We start from the raw sequence: 23,461 nt of genomic DNA, 5'->3' as shown, positions 1-23,461 counted from the left end.
AGTCAACACTCGCATAAGTTAGTTCTTTGCTTAATTGTGCATTTCCAGTAAAGTGTGTCAATTTTGCTTGTATTTATATGCAGAGTTCAAGGTCCAAGTGCAGCTTTTTATGATATAATATATAGTGCCTTCGAAAAGTACTGGAACACTTGCTATTTCACACATTTTAATTTGTTTATGCTATTTCAAATACAAAAATAAACATTTCTAAAATTATCTTCTTTAAACTCAAGCTGGAAGCAAATCTCTACAACTTTATAAGAATTATTCAAAAATATAAACGTCAAGATGACGGATTGCATAGGTAATGGAATGGTTTGGTTTAATACCTGTAAGTAACCAGTTTAATTACCAGTTTTCTTCAGATAAGTCAGGGAATGGATATATGAACATTTCCAAATCACTCTATCTCTTGGACTTCATTTACATCAATTACATGTGAAGAAATACAAACAGTATGGCACGCTCATCTCTTTTTGCACATCACTGTTTTTTTTTTTTTTTTAATCTATCGACTCCATACAGATTTACCATAGAGTTACATACTGTTTGTATTTCTTTATAATTGACGTAAATAATGTTCAAGACATATCTCAGTGACTTGGAAATGTTCATGTATCCATCCCCTGACTTGGCTGAAGAGAGCTGGCAATAAAGCTGATTATTTACAGTTATAATAACAAAGTATTCCATTACTTATGCATCCCATCATCTTGGCTTTTATATTTTTGATCTATTTCAAATTGTAGAAATTTGATTTCAGTTTGAGTTTAAGGAAGATAATTTTAGTAATTTTTATTTATTTATTTTTTTTTTTGTATTTGAAATGGCATAAACAAATCAAAATGTGTGAAATACCAAGTGTTCCAATACTTGAGGAGGACACTGTATATTATAATTTGGCTTTATTCTGAAAGAATGCATTTGTTTGACTGGATGTTGGGTTGATATACTTGTCATCTTGGAAAATGGTCCTCAAACCCGATTGTAGATTTCTGAAATATGTTTCGTAAGTAGCTGATGATGCATTGAAACCATTTTGGTTGGTCGAATGCTCATCATGCTAAGCCTGTCTGCTCCCACGACCCCCCACTCTCTACCTCTGTTCCACTCTCCCTCACCCGCTACCCTTCGGTAACACAGACATCTGTTGTGAAAGAGATGCCTGCATGTCGGTGTCACACAGCTTCCCATGATCCCTTGTTCTCTGCTGACTGTGCTCTTGTTTTCCTTTAAGGTCTGGCACACCTGATGATGGGCGACCAAGGTATGGGCTCTGTTCCTTTTCCCGTCATCCCTCCATTTTGTCCTCTTCAGCTCCCGTTCTGCTCCAAAATGTGTGTGTCTCTAACTGCTGATGCTCAGGCTTGAAGCTTCATATATGGGCTGTTATCTTAATGAACTTGTTTGATTTTTGTTCTCCTAGTCACCACCCCCTTTGGTATGACACTTTTTAAAGATAATTTGGCTTTCTGTGCCGCCTCTGCTGCGTATCTATGATTTCTCTCCATAATTAGTTTATTTTTAGTTACTCTTACAACCTGTATATTCTGTTTCATTTATAATACCGTGGCTCAAATGTAGTAGAGGAGCTAGGCCCCCGTCCCACACATGAAAACACAGGAGCATTTATATATACTTTAGATGATCCCAAAGCACAATCTGGATATTCCCAAAAATAAACACGAATGTCAAATCAGATATTCAATACCACATCCAAAATGGCCAAAAAAAAAAAAGTATTACATGCTTTCATTATTAATTACTGTATATACTATAAGAATAGTAAACAGTACACTTTGCTTTTTTTTTTTTTTTTTTATACATTGAGGTGTGTTTACTGCTCCTTCAATCACTTATTTGACTGGAAAATGGTCATTTGTCTGCCATTTTCAATTTAAAACTCATTAATTAAAATATACTGACTCACAGGGACTTATTGTTGACTAAAACCTTGCAGTCATGGATTTTTTAGAAAATGAAGTCCTCAATGTGGTTGAATTTGTTTTAAGGGAGGAAAACAAAACCTTACTTTGGTGCCCATTTTGGAGGCCATGTTGAATATCTGGCTTAAGGTCAGTTTTTATTTTTGGGAATGTCTTGATTATGTTTTGGGGTAACATTGTTTGGGTAGAGGTTTTACAATGGTAGTGGTCCTAGCTGCTTTACTAACTGGTCATGTATATTAACACTATTAGCATGTACGTAGCACATGATTATGGAAAACGGCTAACATAGATTTTAATTGAATCCTCCTCTATCCTCATTGATTTTTTTTTTTTTTTTTTTGTCTGTCCTCACCACCCCATTTGTTTGACTACATTATATTCTCATAGCACAGAGTTTTACATAACTTTCTTAATCCAGTTTTCATTGTTCGTCCCTCTGTCGATACACAATTGCTCATATTTTTGCACATATATGCAGCCGTCAAGCCTCTTTCTCCTGTCCTCTGTCTTTTTTCCAATCTGACACTTATCGGTGTCTCCTTTTGTTCTCCCTTTTTGTCTGGAATCTGCTTTCATCATGGAACATTTCATCAAATCTCATAGGTAAAACTAAAGGTACTTGCAATTCTCTCAGTTCCTTAAACTGACAGCAGTGGTTTTGGCAATACGGTCACACTGTATGAAGTGTGCTAAGTCATTGGCTTTTTTTATTATTGGTTTTCGTCCAATAATAATGAAAGGTTTTCAAGGTAGGTGTTGCCTATGCTTTGCATTCACCTGTTTGGGCTGTGCCACTTTTATTTTTTCCTCTGCCTGATGCATGGGTTTCACATGAACACAATAGTTTGTGGGTTTGCAGGCCTAATGATAGCGATGCGGGCCTCCCGTCCGGGCTGTGATCCTCACCTCTCCCTGTGGGGTAAGTGGACTTCTGATCTTTTCCATTTGACTCTCCTCCTCAGGGCAGAGAGGAGAAGCTTGGCTTCTAAGGTCCCTCCTGAGCATTCAAGGTAAAACTTTCAGTCTTTCTTAATTGTTATTAAAATAATGGTGCACATTCTCATCAGCTTCTTGAAGCATGGGAGACCTGAATGTCAGTGTGTTTTTAACAACTAAATGTACTGAAAAAGTAAATAAATAAATTTATGATATTCAAGTTTCCCATAGTTTTGCTTGCAATTTCATTCGATATTTGCTATTATTATTGCAAATTATTTGAAGAGTTTTTCCTCCTTTAATCCATATGGTGTTATGCTACATAACTACTGTTCATATTTGTGAGACATCATCTGAACAGGTAAGGCTCCGTCTGAGATTTTCCACTTTTGCTGTGTGAGCAAACACAGTTGTTTGTCAGTTATTCAGCTGTAAGAATCTCCAAGGACACAAATGTGCTACCTTTTGTGTCACTTTAGTTCTTCACACACACACACACACACACACACACACACACACACACACACACACACACACACACACACACACACACACACACACACACACACACACACACAAGCTCACATGGAATTGGCATCATTTCTTTGAGTTGGCTGTTCAGAGGCTGATCTGCTCACAGTTTGAGTTCAGAGGTCAGCTTGATGTTCGAAAATTGCTGGAAATGAGTAAAAATATCCAGAGGTTGCACATTTAACACTTTCTGGTAAACCTACAGAAAGGTTAACAGGGGTCACTGGGTTTATAGTTGGTGCATCACACAAACTTAATAAATTAGCATCACTGTACTTTAACCTGGTGTTGACTGATCACAAGGACAAATAGTAATCAAATTCAAAGAAAATATAATAAGTACAATCTGTTTTGCAACTGGCAAACTTTGATGCACCAAATCTCAAAATGGAACCACGTACTGGTGGTTCCTGGTTAGTGCTGGATAAATTACTGTGATTGGACTTGCGTGTGGTTTGTCTGCTTCCTGTCCATGGGAAGGTCTTGTCATTGCTGCATTGCTGCACTCTACCCAGTTAAAACAATTGTGCAAGGAGGCATTGTGTAAAATATGATATATATATATATATATAGAGAGAGAGAGAGAGAGAGAGAGAGAGAGAGAGAGAGAGAGAGAGAGAGAGAGAGAGAGAGAGAGAGGGGGAAATAAATATTTGATCCACTGTCAATTTTGCAGATTTTTCCACCTACAAAGAGTGGAGAGGTCTGTAATTTTTATTGTCGGCACACTTCAACTGTGAGAGACAGAATCTAAATAAAAAAAAAACATTGTATGATTTTTAAATAATTAACTTTCATTTTACTGCATGAAATAAGTATTTGATCCCCCAGAAAAACAGACCTTAACAATTGGCACAGAAACATATGTCTGACTTTACAGAGGTCAGACGTTTCCTTAAGTTTTCACACACTTTTTGGTCCACTCCTCCATACAGATCTTCTCCAGATCTTTCAGGTTTGGAGTTTCAGCTCCCTCCAAAGATTTTGTATTGCGTTCCAATCTGGAGACTGGCTAGGCCACTCCAGGACCTTGAAATGCTTCTTACAGAACCCCTCCTTAGTTGCCCTGGCTGTGTGTTTGGGGTCATTGTGATGCTGGAGGACCCAGCCACAACCCATCTTCAGTGGTCTTACTTAGGGAAGGAGGTTGTTTGCCAAAATCTCACAATACATGACCCCATCCATCCTCCCTTCAATATGGTGCAGTCGTCCTGTCCCCTTTGCAGAAGAGCACCCCCAGAGTATGATGTTTCCACCCCCATGCTTCACAGTTGGGAGGGTTTTCTTGGGGTTGTTCTCATCCTCTAAACACGGCAAGTGGAGTTGATTCCAAAAAGCTCTATTTTGGTCTCATCTGACCACATGACCTTCTCCCATGCCTCCTCTGGATCATCCAGATGGTCCCTGGTGAACTTCAAACGGGCCTGGACATGTGCTGGCTTGAGCAGTGGGACCTTGCTGCCCTGCAGGATTTTAAGCCATGACGGCACCATGTGTTAACAATGTAATCTTTGTGACTGTGGTCCCAGCTCTCTTCAGGTCATTGACCAGGTCCTCCTGTGTACTTTTGAGCTTTCTCAGAATCATCCTTACCCCACAAAGTGAGATTTTGCATGGAATCCCAGACCGAGGGAGATTGACAGTCATCCTGTGTTTCTTCCATTTTCTAATAATTGCACCAACAGTTGTTGTTTTCTCACCAAGCTGCTTGCCTGTTGTCCTGTAGCCCATCCCAGCCTTGTCCAGGTCTACAGTTTTGTCCTTGATGTCTTTAGACAGCTCTTTGGTCTTGGCCATGGTGGATAGGTTGGAGTGTGTGGATAGGTTGGAGTGTGTGGACAGGTGTCTTTTATACAGGTAACAAGTTCAAACAGGTGCAATTAATACAGGTAAAGAGTGTAGAATAAGAGGGCTTCTTAAAAAAAATTAACAGGTCTGTGAGAGCCAGAATTCTTGCTGGTTGGTAGGAGATCAAATACTTATTTCATGCAATAAAATGCAAATTAATTATTTAAAAATCATACAATATGATTTTCTGGATTTTGTTTTTTTTTTAGATTCTCTCTCTCTCTCTCTCTCTCTCTCTCTCTCTCTCTCTCTCTCTCTCTCTCTCTCTTATATATATACTTTATAAATGTTCAATATAAAGTAGCTTGTTATTGTTTTTGAAGCCCCCGTCACACATAGCAAGAATGTGGAGGAACCATGCGCAACACGGCAAATATTGCCTTAATCAGACGCAGTAGGGAGGAAAAGAGGCATGGTCAGCAGTGTCAGAATGCATCTGGAGTGTCTTGTCCACACCTGCACGATGGCATCCCAAGTGCATGTAGATGACAGACTACTGTGAGACAGCCATAAAAGGTGCTGCAGACTGCCCAATGCCCAAATGTCTGGATGGCAAACACGGAAGCAGACTGGAAGCAAGTGTAGTCTTCTTCATGTTCATGTGTGTGCGAGTGCACAGCGCATATGTGTGCATGGCGCACGTGCACTCCATGCACATGCATGGGGCTGCAACAATCACTCAGCCGTGTGTGTGTGTGTGTGTGTGTGTGTGTGTGTGTGTGTGTGTGTGTGTGTATGCGTAATGCAGCATGAGCCACTAAGAGCATGTGGGGTGCAGACGTGCCACTGGACAGCTTCATTGAAAGTTTGCTGACAGTTGGCCATGCTGTCCCCTGCATCAGACGCAATGCCTTTCCGGCCAACTTTATTTTTTCTTTTTTGCTCACTTAGGGAGCACAACACAACTCTGGACACCGCGATGGTTGGATTATGACATGGTATTAATTTTTTTTACTTTGCGTGAGAGGATTTTAACCACAGGCTGCTGATTTAGGCTCCACGTCTGTGCTGTGAAACACCCCTGGACCGCTGCTGGAGGTGAGATTCATGTTTATTAATGCTGTCACCTGGCACAACAGTTCCATGTCATATCTCTTACAAAGTTAGAAGGTGATCATTTATTACACAGCGAGTTCCGTTCAGCTCAGAGCCTGACGTGTGCAATGATGCATTACTGCACACGTGTTATATACAGATATGATGGAGACATCTGTGATAAACTGCTGCTGCATTGCCTTCTCAGCCATTAACTTATGAAGTCTTCTTCTGAATGGCCTTTGCATGCTGGGTTGAGTAAGTCCTTACCTTATTGTTGGTTCTACACCCGTTGCCTACCCTCAGGTAGTTCTGATTGCCACTTAAACCCATTGTGGTGTGACCGTGACCACAGGCAAGAGCTACAATCTGCCACAGGTAGGAGCTGAATGTTCTGTTTGGACCAAATCAGGCAAAATACTTTGGGGCGCATGACATTTCTCCTTCAGAGGCACTACGCTTACGTGAAACACCCCATACACCCATAATCTAATATAGAAGAGGCAAAGTCATTAATCAATGTTTGCATTCATTTGCCATAGACAGAATAGGTTGAATCTTTACAATATTACAAAGGTAAGGGCTCCTTCACACATAGTGCGAATACATACAACTCGAGGGCAACTCACGGCAGTGGAGCTTGTATGAGGGCACCACGAAACATCACGCTGATGGGCAGGCATGCACGATGCCGGTGCGATGGTTCATGTACGTGGGAACACAGTGCCAGCAGCTGCGAGATGTGTAACCACATCTTGAGATGTGTAACCACATCTCGCAGCTGCTGTAAAGAAAAAAAAATACATGCTGTGACGGTTCTGTGCACACAGGACCGCAGCAGCTTTTTACAGCAGCTGCATGATGTGGTTGGAAAAAAAAAAAATACATGCCACCCACGGGAATCAAACCAGCACCTTCCAAAAGCTTTGAATTCCAGTCAGAAACTTTGCTGCTGGGCTACCATCACTGTCTTGTAAAAGCTGTGGGAAACTGCCTGACATCAGAAAGGAAATGGGCATATTAAAAAAATAACAATAATAAAACCACAATCCATATAAAAACACCACATTTATCAAGCAAGCAATACAAATATGATCAGTCTGTTCCTCTGTAGATGACCCATGGTCACTGATGTACAGTCATGAAATGACATGAATAAGAAGCAGTGTGCTCTGATAATTTCCACATCTGCTGGCGTGTGTGCAGCCAGCCCACGAATGTGTCCTACCATCATGCAGCAGGACTTACACTGTGTCATGTGGAACAAAGCTCATGTGGGTGACTTGACAGTCAGATTGCCCACTGCGTGTTATGATCTGACGGTTGGTTTCAGCCTGTCAATGGGCTGTAGTGTGCGCACGCGCTGCAGCCCGTCACCAAATCATATGTTTTTATTTATGTCCAAGTGATGACAACAAGCAGACACACGCGTCACAGTGGGCAGTTGTTAATCCATGTCTGTCCAAACACAGTACGTGTTGCCTAGCTAGGATGTCCAGATCGACAGATCTCCACAGCTGCTTCTGTTGGCGGCCACACCTCCTGTCAGTTTAGTGCACACACCAATGTATCCAATGTTAACACTAGCTGATCAAACTGGTTTCTGTGTCTCCCAGGATCAATTAACATCATTTCAGTCTTGTCTTGTCTCATCAGCATAGCAGTGGGCATTAATTCCGTTGCATCACAGAATCTGTCAGAGGTGGTCTGAAAAGAATGGCAGAGGGCCTAGTACAGACCCATGCTGTACCTTATATTTTACACAAGTTTCAAAGTAATGTTATGATGCAAGACACAGTGAGAATGACAAGACAAGTATGTCAACCATGAGAGAACCTGGCCAGTAAAAATTAGATAACTCTCATGCCTATCCAACAATGTACCCAACACTCCATTAACGATGAGCAGTAACGTCCCTGTGGTGATATTAGAGTCCATCATATGCAGAAGATCACACTTGCTGAAGTTCACTGATGTTCATTGTCCGTACTCGGCCCTCTACTGTCCATCATAAGCAGAAGATCATTATGTACTTCAGAAAGTGCTGTCACCATGGAGCAGTGCATTCCAAACACAGACTGTGGTGGCTCAAAGAGGCCATTATCATCAAGATAATCCGCAAGCTGCTCTGAAGCTTTTTTTCTAGAAGAATTTTTGAGCAGAAGGATTCAGTATCAGTCTGATTTTCAATGAACCCACATCTACTAAAGTACGTTGGGTTTCTGTTGAATAGGTTTGATCGCTGTTAATTTAAAACATCGGAAGACAACCAGATGTTAGTATCAAGTTAATAAAAGTCAGCATAGCGGGTCCAAGTGTAGACCACAAGAACAACATATTTGGTATTGGGTCAAATTGACACGTTGTACTTTTTGCAGAGTTTACAAGTTGCGACAGCATACCCAGAGAAATGATAACAAAACTGGTAGGTGCAGACTTCAAATCCTGCGTACATAAATCAATTATAGGATCACTTTTTCAAAATCCACTTTGTAATGCAACAGTGAATTGTGCTAATTGTGTTCATGCTATGCCATTTTAGCAAAGTTTATAGGTTAAATTGTTTAGTTTATTCAGTAAAATATTTCCATAACTGTTTTCAAGAAGAGTGAAGATTTCTTGGTTGATGCTTTTACACTTCTCAGTGTCTCATGTTTTTCTGTTATAAATGCATCACAATTTGAGTACCATGGGACCAGAAAAAAAAATCAATATATACATTTATCTGATCATAAAGATTCAAAAACGTATAGTTTGGGCCATCTACACTCAACAAAAATATAAATGCAACACTTTTGGTTTTGCTCCCATTTTGTATGAGATGAACTCAAAAATCTAAAACTTTTTCCACATACACAATATCACCATTTCCCTCAAATATTGTTCACAAACCAGTCGAAATCTGTGATAGTTAGCACTTCTCCTTTGCTGAAATAATCCATCCCACCTCACAGGTGTGCCATACCAAGATGCTGATTAGACACCATGATTAGTGCACAGGTGTGCCTTAGACTGCCCACAATAAAAGGCCACTCTGAAAGGTGCAGTTTTATCACACAGCACAATGCCACACATGTCGCAAGATTTGAGGGAGCGTGCAATTGGCATGCTGACAGCAGGAATGTCAACCAGAGCTGTTGCTCGTGTATTGAATGTTCATTTCTCTACCATAAGCCATCTCCAAAGGCGTTTCAGAGAATTTGGCAGTACATCCAACCAGCCTCACAACCGCAGACCACGTGTAACCACACCAGCCCAGGACCTCCACATCCAGCATGTTCACCTCCAAGATCGTCTGAGACCAGCCACTCGGACAGCTGCTGGAACAATCGGTTTGCATAACCAAAGAATTTCTGCACAAACTGTCAGAAACCGTCTCAGGGAAGCTCATCTGCATGCTCGTCCTCCTCATCAGGGTCTCGACCTGACTCCAGTTCATCGTCGTAACCAACTTGAGTGGGCAAATGCTCACATTCGCTGGCGTTTGGCACGTTGGAGAGGTGTTCTCTTCACGGATGATGCGAAGGAGATGTGTTGCACTGCATGAGGCAAATGGTGGTCCCACCAGATACTGACTGGTATCCCCCCCCCAGTAAAACAAAACTGCACCTTTCAGAGTGGCCTTTTATTGTGGACAGTCTAAGGCACACCTGTGCACTAATCATGGTGTCTAATCAGCATCTTGATATGGCACACCTGTGAGGTGGGATGAATTATCACAGCAAAGGAGAAGTGCTCACTATCACAGATTTCGACTGGTTTGTGAACAATATTTGAGGGAAATGGTGATATTGTGTATGTGGAAAAAGTTTTAGATCTTTGAGTTCATCTCATACAAAATGGGAGCAAAACCAAAAGTGTTGCGTTTATATTTTTGTTGAGTATATGATGTAATGGGAAAAAAAACAGCAAGAATGGTGACAAAGGTGAGTTTCAATTTGTACAGGAGTCAAAACATAGTTGCTCCAATTTTGGTAAAAAGTGGTGCAAATTATTGTTTGAGCTAATAAGATCAATAAATGGAATAGTTTTGAGTGTACTGAATGCATGGTCTTCAAAGTAAACATCAAACAAGGTCAGTATCCATTGGATTCTATGACATGTGTCATATTTTACCCCATAATGTGATAACTAGGCATGACAGATGGTGCAAATGATTCCTTTTTAGAATCCTATTAACTCAACCAATAATTTGCATCACTTTTTTTACCAAAAATGAAGCAACTTTAACTATTGACCCCTGTACAAACTGAAATTGACCTTGTTGTTCTTCTTACTGTTTTTCCCCATAACTCCATAGCATTCAGTCATAGATGGTCCAAACCATGCCTTTTTGGTATCTTTATGAACAGACAATGTGGTTTAGTTTACAATATGGGACAGCATGGTGGCTTAGTGGGTAGCACTGTTGCCTCACAGCGAGAAAGTCATGGGATCAGTTCCCACCTCTGGCCTTTCTATGTGGAGTTTACATGTTCTCCTGTGTTTGCGTGGGTTCTCTCCGGATGCTTTGGCTTCCTCCTACATACAAAGACATGCGGGTTAGGTGAATTGGAAACTTTGTACTGTGTAATTCTTCAGTTGACCCCTGCCTGGCCTCGTTTAGAAAATTCAAATGGCCTGTTGTTTTTAGAGTAATTTGTGAGTATTTGTGAATATGCTGAATTTGATGCTTGTATCCCCATTTGAAGGGCTCCTCTGTAAATATTCTGTTATCTGCTACACTATTGCACCTGTCAATATGCAGGCGGAATTATACAGCGTGAGCGCAAACATCAGAGAATGCTAGTGCAAATCTGGTAAATATATGACCGGCACTGTCAACCACTACACTATTAGACATCTACGAAGGCCCCGGGACAAATTGCTATTTACAGTATTGTGTGGTTCAAAGCACCACCAACATTTTTTTTTTCAACACTTTAGTGAACATCCAGCTTGAATGTGGCAGAAGAAAAGCCACAGGGAGAGACAAAGAATGCTGATGAGACACAAATATGACACAGCTCGCTGCTTCTTATATGGGCTACGGTTTTGTATCTGTGTCATAGGACGTGTAATCTACACAGTCCACACAATGCGGTCGCAAACACATTCCGTCTTCAGTATTAAATCTCGGGGTTCGGACAGTGTATGTATGTCATGTTATCCCCCCTTGAGGTGCTCCTGTGTCACGTTAGCTACTTGTATATGGTTTATCCTCGTTTCACAGAGGGCCCATGGAGAGTGAGATGTGGTTGTTTTTAGCTGCTTGAGTGACATTAGATTCTGAAAACCACATTTCCATCCATTTCCAGACTGGAGAACACAGAGAAGGATGAATCATAATACCACAACACACAAATCACTGGGGTATTTAATTGCTGTCATCACAATAAACTGCCGTGCGACGCTTTGGATGACCTACAGGCTGTGCAGCCAGGCTTACACATCCAATTGGGCTATTTTTAAATACACACATTTCCTAATGTAATTACTTTCACTTTCTAAATATGGATATTGCATCTTTTTACTTTAGTCCACATATTTGTGCTGATTTTTGTGATGTGGGCAAGCAGATTCATAATCTAATTTGCAAACAGCATCCATTGAACACACTATTGATTTCATCTGACATCACATCACCATGATTACTGTCTGTTTAAAGATTTGCATTGGTCAAGTCAGCAGTTTGGCAATAGAATTTCAAATTAGATCACACCTAGGGCATGAGTAGACTCACGCTTTGTAGAAATCTTGGTATGTTGGGTTTACAGCAAGTACAGTAGGTGCTGTTCTGAGACAACCTCACCTCCACACTCAACCTATATTCACTCATTCATTGGAGCACAGCACTGGTCAGAGCCTAAGAGGCTAAGACAATGTTCACTGTATAATCAGTTTATTTTATTTTTTACCATTTACTGAGCGCCGCACTGAAGCTGTCCATGTGACCCAGCACTTCAAATGATACATTTGATTGTTCAGTGGTATCAAGAAACAGTTTGCTCTGAGTTGTTGTTTTTAACCCCTTACAGTAAAAAAAAAAAAAAAAAAGCTTATTAGCTTCTGTCTGCTAAGATGGTGTTTACATTGGAAATGAAAAATGCACAGATTAACTCTCTGGACTCCATAGACTCGCATGCGTGTCCACGTCATGTTATCATACCTTCATAAATTCCACTTTTTAGGTACTTGCATATTGTAAAATGACCATGTTGCTTATCAAAATGTTGAGAACAGTGTCAGCTTTCTGAATGTGAGACATATATTTGTCTAGAATGCTGCATAAAATAAATTATTTAGCTCTAAATCTGAAATGTGTTTTTAGGAATTCTTCAAATTTTCTTTGTGAAAATGAACCTATATTTGGACACAGTGTTTTATGTTAGAAAATGGGTTTGCCAAAGTCTTTGAGTCAGGAACCTAGAGTACTATATGAAAAAGATTTTAGAACAATGTATAATAACTTTCAAAATATAAAATATATACCATGCAGGATATTTGTAAACTATGTATCAGCATAAATTCATCATGTATGAATAAAATTCCATCAATGGACACTCCGACATCCACATTGCAAAAGTGTCCATAATTGCTGCACAGAAAATAGAAATTACTCTGAGTCGGTCTTTGGGGGGGGGAGGGATGGGAAAAAATGCTCTATCCTTTTCCATGATTTTTGTTTTGTAGAAGAGCAAAAACTAAAATGAAACTGATTTTAGATTGGAATGTTTTTATGAGCATTTGACATGTTATTAAGAATTCCAGAATGACGCAGGCTACAGCCCGTTGCAAAGAGAGACACAAACTGACATTATTTTGTACCACTACTCTTAGCTCCATCGTGGAGTAGAGTGGAAAAGGATATCTTTCATCAAAACAGATCAAATCTAGGTTTGCAACTCACATGTACCTTCTGGTATTTTGTAGCTAAACGTTCAGGTCTTCTTTTGAAGAAAATCCTCCTCTATAGCACTGCATCATGAAGCTATATAACTGGTGATACAAAATGCAAAACATGCATTGTGCACAATTTCTCCAACCACAGCCACATAAGCCACATAACCCACTTCTTCTGGGTTGTCTGGGTGTCTTTCCTCACTCTTCTCCTATTTGAACAGTCCATGCAGATTTACCATAGAGTGCCATACTGTTTGTTTTTCTTCATAATTGATGCAAATAAAGTCCAAGACATATTCAGTGGCAACTTTACCATCAGAGAGCCCTGTCCAAAACTACCACAAAAGACTCCAAGGTGTCTTTGATGTTAAAGGGGGCAATATACTGTATTAAGAACAGGGGTATGTAAACTTTTGATCAGGATCATTAGGGTAGATTTTATTATGATTTTAAAAACAGTAAACACAGTTGTTTGACAGTAAATGGGTTCACCCAACAACTAACCATAAGTTGGGAAAAAAGATTTTGTGTTATCGCTCATATTCTCTGAAAAGTGACCAACAACCAAAACTTCTGCCAGGGTATGTAAACTTTTGAGCACAACTGTATTCATTTCAAAACGAGAATACTTTGTCATTATCAAATTCTAACTTTGATTAATACTGACCAAGCTAAATGTAATTCAGCCACTAACATGTTAAATGTCATTTATTGAAAATCTGTTTTTTTTTTATTTTTATTAAACGTATTTCATGGTGTTTGGCGATGCCGATACCAAGGGAGAGGGGGCAGACATACTACATACTTGCACGCATACTTGCATACTTGCATTTGCGTTGCTTAGGGTTGGGGGGGAGGGGGCACAATCGCAGACCCTTAGAAAATGTGGGGCCATTCGCACAGCCTGGGAGTGAAAATAGCCTCACCTTTTCTAAGTACCCCGTGAGTGGTGTTGGATGTTCATGGGTGGCACCTGGACTCCAGCAAAGGGTGGGTCAAATGGCCACTTGTCCAGCTTTCGCAGTCAGTCGGCCAGTGGTGTGAAGGCTGCCTCGATCGCACCATTTGGCCAGGGTTCAACGTGGCCGATAATTTTGAAAAGCCCCTCGGCCGCGGCACGATATGTCTGACATGCGTACGACATGCCATCCGAATGTTGCGAGTACAATCAGAGGGCAGTGTGACCCCATCGTCCTCACTCTTCGAATGGGTTTCCAACGTGAGCAACACGCGGACGTACAGTGTATGTGCTGTGGCCGAATGGTTGTGGCAACTGCTGTACGAGGCATTCGAGGCAGCTCCGTGACTTCACAAGTGCCATTCGAATTCAACTTCGTGCGCCATTTGGCCTCACTCGTGTTATGTGTGAAGGGGCCCTTATGGAAGTTAACATAAGATGGGCCACAGGCAATCTCAAAAACTCATGCATGTGCACACGTGCTTCCTGTTGCAGTTAGTCTGCATGATGACAATGAAGTAAAAACAATATTCACTATGGAATTTCCCCGCAGATAAATATGTCCTCTACAATGAGCTGTAATTTTGCAACATGCTACGTTACAAAAATAATCCTACATTGTAGCTTGGATTTCAGTAAAACTGAAATATTCTCAGTTATGTAAAACTGGAAAGGCCCTGTAGCTTTAAAGATATTGTGATAACTTTCTCTTTAGTATACTGCAGACTCTGTTTTGCTGTGCTGTTAATTCCAAGAAACAACAAGGTTAATGCAATAAAGATTAAAACCTAATGTCAAAAAAATGAAAAACGATCTGTGGAGCACGACCACATCACTGTTAAAGTTAGAAGTGAGAGCATTTGTTGTATGAGAACTCAAGAGAACAAGGTAACACTTACGAGTAATTGGAGGTTTTCGCAATCTGTAAATGAAGGAAGAAGGTGTTGAGGTCAGTGAAATCTGTTGGAAAAGAGAAGTAGTTCTTCACTTGACATACTGTGTGTGGGATTTTGAAGTGCCACCTGTTTATTTTACAAGCCTGGTAAGACGATTTAGTGAGCAGTATTATGCAAGGTTTCAGCAACTGCATGCTGCATCGGTCCTGCAAGAGTTGTTGTTCTCTGAAGGTTCAACAGCTCCTATATTTAATACTCCAACTCACATCCTCTTAAAACATAATATAAACAGTGTGACAACATATGATATATTACAGCACTCTTGGACGCCTCAGGGTTGTTTGCTATTTTATGTGCTTATGTTATGGAGTTTAAATGCATATAAAATTAAGCAAAATTTAAATGAAATACATTTTAAATATTACAATAAATATTCAAAACACACCATGTGCAAATGGAAGAAATAAGCACTTTTCAATCGTTCATATTTGAAATGTCTATTAAAATGTACTATGTTTGTTCAGGTGCTTTCATGCACACATTGTTTGTGTCACTTATTTTGTGTATTTGAGGTCATCTCAGAACAGTCTAATGAAATTCCTGCTGATCAGACTTGTTAAAGTTGAGAAATGTTGAGCTAATACTGGAATTTATCGATTATCTGTAACTTCTGATACATTTTTGGGTGGTTTATCTTTATCAAAGATAACTTTTCAGTTACCTGATTATCTGTTATCGAAGTTAATTTTTTGGTTATCTGTGCCCACCACTGTTTACATGATAGAGTGAAGATTATAAAAAACAAATAAGGGTGAAGGCGTGAACACATTCATGTGTGAGTGCTTTGCTCATACACTTTGCTGTGGATATATGGCACCTGTTAGCTGACCGCCAACTGTTAGCTGGACCTTACCGTGCATGCAAGGTGTTAAATTAAAAACAGACATCAGACAGAAGAAGGACAAAAAATAATAATACATACATAAAATAAAAATCACAGAATAAAGGAACAGAGTGAGATGTTTTTCTGTGAGCTGACGAGGTCCGCAGACAAAGGTGGGTGTGTTCCCGAAACTGGCAGCTGTTCAGACATCTGTGCTCGCAAGTCACAGCTGGAGAACACCTGTAGTCGCTTGTAGAATATGACCTCACATATCATTACCATGAGGTGCAGACATCAGCTTGCTGTCCTCATGTGGAAATAAATTACAAACATATATTGCTTCTGCTGACTTTGGTGTCAGCGCACTGCAATGCTGGTGAATATCGTGCCATGCAGAAAATCACCTCAGGGGATGCCACCACGAGGTGTGTATATCTGCGGGATTTCCCAACATTGTAATAATTAAAACGCACATCACATTTGCAACGCGGTCACCAGCGGATCACTGTACACTGGACACGCCATGCTGGCTGATGTGTTCATGACATGGGAGCCCGACTGATGTCCTCATGAGACGAGCGCATCAGGTAATTCATGTAAAACATAAAAGGGAGAACAGTAATCCACATCATTTCAGTACTTCATAGAGTATGTCTAGGTGGAGGGCTAGATGTACTCTAGCTCCACTCTTGCTCCACTGCTGTGTGTGCAAGCGACACAGGCGTGCACGAAACCATCCCCGTGGTATTGTGCATGCCTGTCCAACCGTGTCTCCCTCCTGACAGCAGGTGTTCATGGATTTTTGTCCAGTTTCTGCTTCTTTCACCCAATTTCGTGTTATGTGTGAAAGGGCCCTCATGAATATCACTGTGAAGATAAGATCTATCTGCATTTTTGACACTTTCACCACTTCACACTTCTGATATCTCAGTCCAGGAAGTCAAGACAATTCAAGACAATTGGTGTCTTGATCAGGACAATCATAGATTGAGACACTCTGACTCCTCACTCAGCTTCTCAAGTGCCACAATCAAGACACCCATTGACTTGACAAAGATCACAGCCTCATCTGCAAAGTGAAGATCAGTAAAATGTCCTCGCCGTAAAAGTAATACAAGTTGCTGGACTCCACAACCTTACCCGTCACCCAGTCCATGAAAGTATTGAACAGATTAGAACCAGATCGTGCACCTAACAAATGTCAAAATTCATTGACGAGTCAGAGACTCTGCTCCACACCGCATTCAGTGTGCCTTTGTGTTTTTCCTGTCTGTTATGTTCAGCAACGTATTGGAGATGTCTGAATTCTCAGGATGTCGCAGCCTGGTCAACTGAATCAAATGCTTTATGACCCTTCTGACAATTATTTTCAGTCCTCTGTCAGAAATCTTGTGAGGGGCACCTGGTCATGGTAGTTTATGGTGAAAAGATGTTTTTCCACAGTCATATTTTGGCCCCAACATTGCTTACTGGAACATTCAGAAGTTTAGAAATCCTTCTCTAACCACTGTCATCCATCAGTATGTTTTAGAACAGTAAGGTTATGAAGATCTTGAGAATGCTCTTTGATTTTAAACAAAACCACTTTTATTGACCAAATTGTAAACAAGTTTATTTCTGCTGTAAAGCTCGACATTTTAACATGGGTGTCTATGGGGATTAACTCACTTTTGGAGCCAGCCTGAAACCATTTTTGTGTAGCAAGCTGTAAACATGTTTATTTCTCCTGTAAAATTGGACATTCTGACATGATTGTCTATGGAGATTAACTTGCTTTTGGTGCCATCCTCAAGTGGCCATTTGAGGAACCACAGGTTGTGATTTTGTTTTTCAACCCCTGCAGTTACTGGTAGAAATTGGTACTTTCCAGCAGCAACAGCTGTGAGGACAAGAGTCCAGAAAATATATATTCTGTTTCCATCAGAAAATACAAATACTCCAAAAAATGTATTTAAGTATTTTCAAATACAAATACTTTTGTATTTGGCCCCATGTCTGGTTAGTGGATAGACTGTGTAAATGCTATTCTGACTGTGAACGGCTGATCTTTGTGTGCAAACATGCAGAGCCATTGATACAGCTCTTATATGTTAAATGCTTACCCTGTTTAAATAAAATATTTATATGAACACTTCACATGCTGTTAGAGCTGTGAATATGTAACACAAATTCCCCAGTGTCTCATTTTGGTATCTCTAGAAATACCAAAATGCTTGAATTTTATGTCAGATTTTTAAGAGACCATCCCCAATTTATGGCTCAGAATTATTGCTCAATCTTTAAAGGAAGCAAACAAAGCCTAATACACAAAATGGAAATTGGTAGATACAATTTTTGTTTTACTTTGAGTTTGATAAATGTTAAAATATACTTTACAGTGCTTTTGGTGTTTGATAATGAAGGAGATAGAAGACTTAGCCACCACTAATATGAGTGAAGCGACAGCACCAAAGGCGCTGGCGCAAGTTCACTCATGGTACAGGTAGGCCCAAACCAGAACTGCCAAATTTTGAGTCCATAGTGAAACAGGACGTGTCAAATGTTGAACAACAGAGGAGATCAAGTGGGAAATCAGTGTATAGTCTATGCTGAAAATGGGAACGCTAAAGTGAGAGGCAGCACGCACCTTGACATATCATTCAAATGGACTGCATTTATATAGCACTTTTCCATCTGCATAAGATACTCAAAGTACTCTACACACCAAATGCCTCACATTCACCCTGATGTGAGGCTGCTGCCATGCAAGGCGCCTGCTACACACCAGGAGCAACTAGGGGATTAAGTACCTTGCCCAAGGGCCCTTAGTGATTTTCCGGTCAGGCTGGGATTTGAACCAAGGATCCTCTGGTCTCAAGCCCAACACTTTTAACCACTAGAGCATCACCTCCTCAATTCAGTCAGTGAATATTTAGTATGTAAACAACATGAAGGGTTTTGGCCATGCTACTGCTCCCCAAAACCATTTACTGGAAAAAGTCTGCTGGACCTAAATGACATACTTAGATTGTGAGGAGCTTCTAAGCATGTGAGAGGCAAATAAAGGAAAATGCTTAAAATTGGGGAGGTGGAGTTAAAAGAGCTGTAGTTGGGGGGGGGAGCTTCCCTGAAGCTAAATCATACTAATGCTTCCCAGAACTATTTACTGAAAACGTATGAAGGACCTAAATGACATGGTGAGATGGTGAGGAGCTTCACTCATTCATGTCAGGAAGTTGATAATGAGTATGTTTGTTTGATTTATGTGCCTTCAAATGATCAAACTTTGACAATAGGTTATAGTTTTGGTGCTGACAAAACAGTGTGGAAGGCCCAAATCTAATTCTGCTTTGGTTCCCGTAAAGGCTTGCACCAGCATTGATTTTTAGACTATACCAGCAGAAGAATCCCCAGCAAAACTATTGGTCCAAAGTTTAGGAGTCCCAAAGGAGTGCTTTCCCACGAATATATTATGGAGCCATTCTGCTTCTGATTATTTTTATCCAGCAATGGATGACTCTGGGAAAATAACAAACCCCTGCACAGGTCCGGCGCCAGAAAAAAAAATATTAAGGGGGCGATGAGTTCATCACAGGGGGCGAGGTGCCCCCCCCCCCCCCCCAAAAAAATAGTGCACACCGGAGGGTACCTGCCTCTGAGCGTGTGTAATGAATTGGGTGTGCTCCTAGAAAGCTTGTGTATTTAGGCTACACCGTTGTAAGAGACTGACTGAGTAAGAGTAAAGAGTGATGACAGTATTTTTTTTAATTATTATTTGAACGTATAGACCCTCGGTCAAGTGATCTCCTGCATACCACAAAACCAAACCAAGAACTGATCTGAGAAACGACACGAGACAGTAGATTAACCCCACATACAGCCCTCCATCACAAGCGCAAACACAGCGCAATTGGGCATGACAGTCACACAATGGGTCAAAGATAAACCTTTCATGTAGATATACAGGGGTCCCTCATTTATTGCGGGAGTTACGTTCTAAAAATAGCCCGCAATAGGCGAAATCTGCGAAGTAGACAGCGTTATTTTTTACAATTATTATAGACGTTTTAAGGCTGTAAAACTCCTCACTACACACTTTATACACTTTTCTCAAACAGGCATTAACATTTTCTCACTTTTCTGTCGTGTGTAAACACTCTCAAAGTTCAAACCTTAGTAGAAAAATAAGACCAACCTGTTTTCAGGCCCAAACATTTGTTTGAGAAATAAAAATAGAACGTTTTCCTATAAATAATTATGTTGGCTTTTAGAACTAACAAATTTAATTTTAATGATCAACCTACGAGGTTGAACACATAAGAAATTATTAATAGTGACTGACCAGTATTTCACAGTTTCTCTGATCGCGCCTCTTCGTCCTGGCGCCGCGCCACTGTCGCGCCTTTTTCCACTGAGTCACACCTCGCTGCAGGTGTCTTTTTCTGAGTGAAGAACACAGTTATGGGTAGTTGTTGGTGCTCTTTTTTCTTCTGGGTAAGAAGATTCTTATAAACAGACACACAGAACACAATGCGTGTACTCTCCCTTTGCGGTGCCGCAACAGGTGTCCCGTCATCTCGACAGAACACCGGCATGCTTGATGAGGATGCAGAGCACAATGGGCTGTAAAACAAAACAAAAAAAAAACAAACAAAAAAAGCATGCAAAATTGGACTAAAAAAATCTGCGAAACTGCGAGGCGCTATATTTTCCAGTATTTCCTTTTCTTTCTTTTTATATTTAAATTTTTGATAACTCTCATATCCGAGGGGGTGAGGTTGATGACGTGAAGGGGCGTCGCCCCCAAACGCCCCCTCATGGTGCCGGGGCCGCCCCTGCAAGCAACTGCATGGAGAGGGCTTTATTTAGTTATATACACAGTACACATTTAACAACAAAACTATTTAATATTCATTGTTAGCAACTGTAACTCTCCTAATAATGAATGAGGTTTTGGTATTGTTCTTGCATGCACCTTACTGTCACAAGGTGGGCGTTATTCCGTGAGAGGTTCTGGCCAAAGAGTGTGCACTAGAGGTGTATATTATACAATAATAATGTAATAATAATTATATGTATATATATATATATATATATATATATATATATATATATATATATATATATATATATATATATATATATATATATATATATATATATATATGTGTGTGTGTGTGTGTATACAAACAAAACACAAGTAGCACTTGACTATTTCAATGCTCTGCAACACATTCTAGTGCCTTTATATCATCACTTGCTTTCATACCTGTCCTGAGTGCATGCACACAGGCAGAATTGTGCATATGCATTCTTTCCCCAAATGTAAAGCCACATACCCATATGTATATGTACACATTTTTCATTTATGAATCTCAGTCACTGTGAAATTCCATGCTGGTGCACAAGCTTGCTATTCTCTTTTCCATGTTAAGCAATAAACAGCAATCTCTCAGTGGCAAGGAAGATGCTCTTAGTCGATTCCTCAATGGGGACATCGATACAGAGATGACTGAACAGGCCCAGTCTTGATTTGCACAGTTTCTGACAGATGCTGTACATGGTTCATCATGTCTATGAAGACGAGGTACTCCAGTTTTTCTTGCGCTCAGCACTTTTGTTGGAATTAGCAGAGAGTGAACATCATTGTGTTGTCAATCCTGATGGTCCTAAGCCACTCTGGGTTTCAGGAAGGATGTTTGCTGCTTATGGTCTTCTACGGCTGTTGGCAATCTACGCTAGAAACCTTCCTGCAGTAGATGCTAAGAAGATTCCACAATGCTTTCCACAGTCAGAATTGTCTCCACTTGAAGATGGCGACAGTCATTCCTTCAGGTCAGCAGGCACTTTTTCTTTTAGTCCAGATTATGATGATGCTTGGTGGAGTTGGTGTTGGAGAAACAGCCCTCCTTCTTTAAAGACCTTAATGTTTGTAATGGGTTCAGCTGAGTTCTTCAAGAATGTCTTTTCTTGGTAGATGGCTGAACGCTTCCTCCACCTCAGCAATTGGGTTGGAGTTCAACAGGCCGCATAGTGGCATGAAATTCACTCATGGTACAGGGAGTCCCAAACAGAAAGTGCCAAATTTTGAGTCCACAGTGAAACAGGAAATGTCAAATGTTAAACACTTCCTGGCATGGGTGGAGCTAGAGCTGAGGCCAGAGTTGCCGTGGGCTCCCCTGAAATCTGATTGGACACAGATGATTGACATGTCAAGGCACTGCACTGCATGTCTGGTTGAAAAGAGCTGCATTTTGAAATCACTGAGTCACATTGACTGCTAGGTTCCTCCTGTTCAGTAGTTGGTGCAGTGTACCACAAAAAGTTCTAATCCAGTTTAGTAGAAGAAGAAAAATGTTTGTGTCAGATTTGAACTCAACACGTCGTTTGAACCGTGGACTAATAATGACGCCAGAGTTATATTGGTGAGTCAACGACCGTATTTTATGCCAGAAATGAGGTCCAGGTTGTTAAAAGCTTCATTTCTCCTTTAATTTGGGTTACTTTACATATGTGTGTGTCACCTGTGATTTTTAAACAAGCAGGCAGCTGTTGATTAAATAACCTCTTAATTTTGCTGTCTGACTGACACCAGGATGATGCATTTCACTTAAAAATACACATGCCACGGAGTGTTTCTCAACTGCACTCAAACGTATTGGGACACTTGGCATTTCACACATTTTAATTTGTTTATGCCATTTCAAATACAAATAATTTCAAAAATAAGTCTAAAGTTATCTTCCTTAAACTCAAAGTGAAAGCAAATGTCTACAACTTGATATAAATTAGCTACAATTTGCCAGAAAGCACATCTGAGATGCAAGCCTAGATTTGATGTTTTGCTGTAAGAAACTTGTATTTCTTTTTAGTTGATATAAATAAAGTCCAAGACATATTCATTGACTTGGAAATGTTCGTTTCCATCCCCTGACTTGTCTGAAGAAAACTGGCAATAAAACCAATTATTATTTACAGGTATTATCAGGTTTTACAGATTTATTTTCAGTTTGAGTTTCAGGAAGCTAATTTTAGAAATGTTTATTCTTTATATTTTTGTACTTGTATTTTTCTTGTATTTGAAATGGCAGAAACAAAGTGAAATGTGTGAAATACCAAGTGTTTCCATACTATTGGAGGGTACTGTATCCTAACCATATGATGAGTGCAAAATGAGTGTGGTATTATTACTGTTTGGTTTAAGAATGTTTAATTATCACTGTTGCTGCACTTTGTGTGAAATCATAGTCATATTGTATATCATATTGACAATATTGAGATACGATAATTTCGCCATGTTTTATAGCCCTACTGTCAACTAGCTGAAAACTTTGAATATTAATTTATATCTAAATTTAAAAAAATACTTAAAGTGGCAGGGTGTTAAGAGAGCTGTAATTAGGGGGGTTGGTGGGGTGGAACCCCCACCCCCAGAAGCTGAAAGGAAAAAAAAGGTGGGGATCTGGGATGGGCAGAGCTCCCCCAGAAGATGAAATGTTTTAGCCATGCTCAGGCTCCGAAGAACCATTTTACTGAAAAAAGTCTGAAGTACCTAAATGATACA

At 40.2% G+C, this 23,461-nt stretch overlaps 1 protein-coding gene across 1 annotated transcript in view; it reads left to right on the top strand.

Annotated features, from left to right (window-relative positions):
• LOC117523030 (neurexin-1a-like) overlaps positions 1–23,461 on the top strand; it is a 976,202-nt gene that overhangs the window by 124,313 nt on the left and 828,428 nt on the right. The window contains exons 4-6 of the mRNA XM_034184449.1: positions 1,238–1,267; positions 2,553–2,564; positions 2,912–2,959. Of these exons, the coding sequence (XP_034040340.1) occupies positions 1,238–1,267; positions 2,553–2,564; positions 2,912–2,959 (90 nt within the window). The remainder of the gene's footprint in view (positions 1–1,237; positions 1,268–2,552; positions 2,565–2,911; positions 2,960–23,461) is intronic.

Source organism: Thalassophryne amazonica, chromosome 13 (assembly GCF_902500255.1).
Source record: "Thalassophryne amazonica chromosome 13, fThaAma1.1, whole genome shotgun sequence".
Lineage (NCBI taxonomy): Eukaryota > Metazoa > Chordata > Actinopteri > Batrachoidiformes > Batrachoididae > Thalassophryne > Thalassophryne amazonica.
Note: the sequence above shows the minus strand (reverse complement) of the source record. Positions and strands in the feature narration are given on the sequence as shown.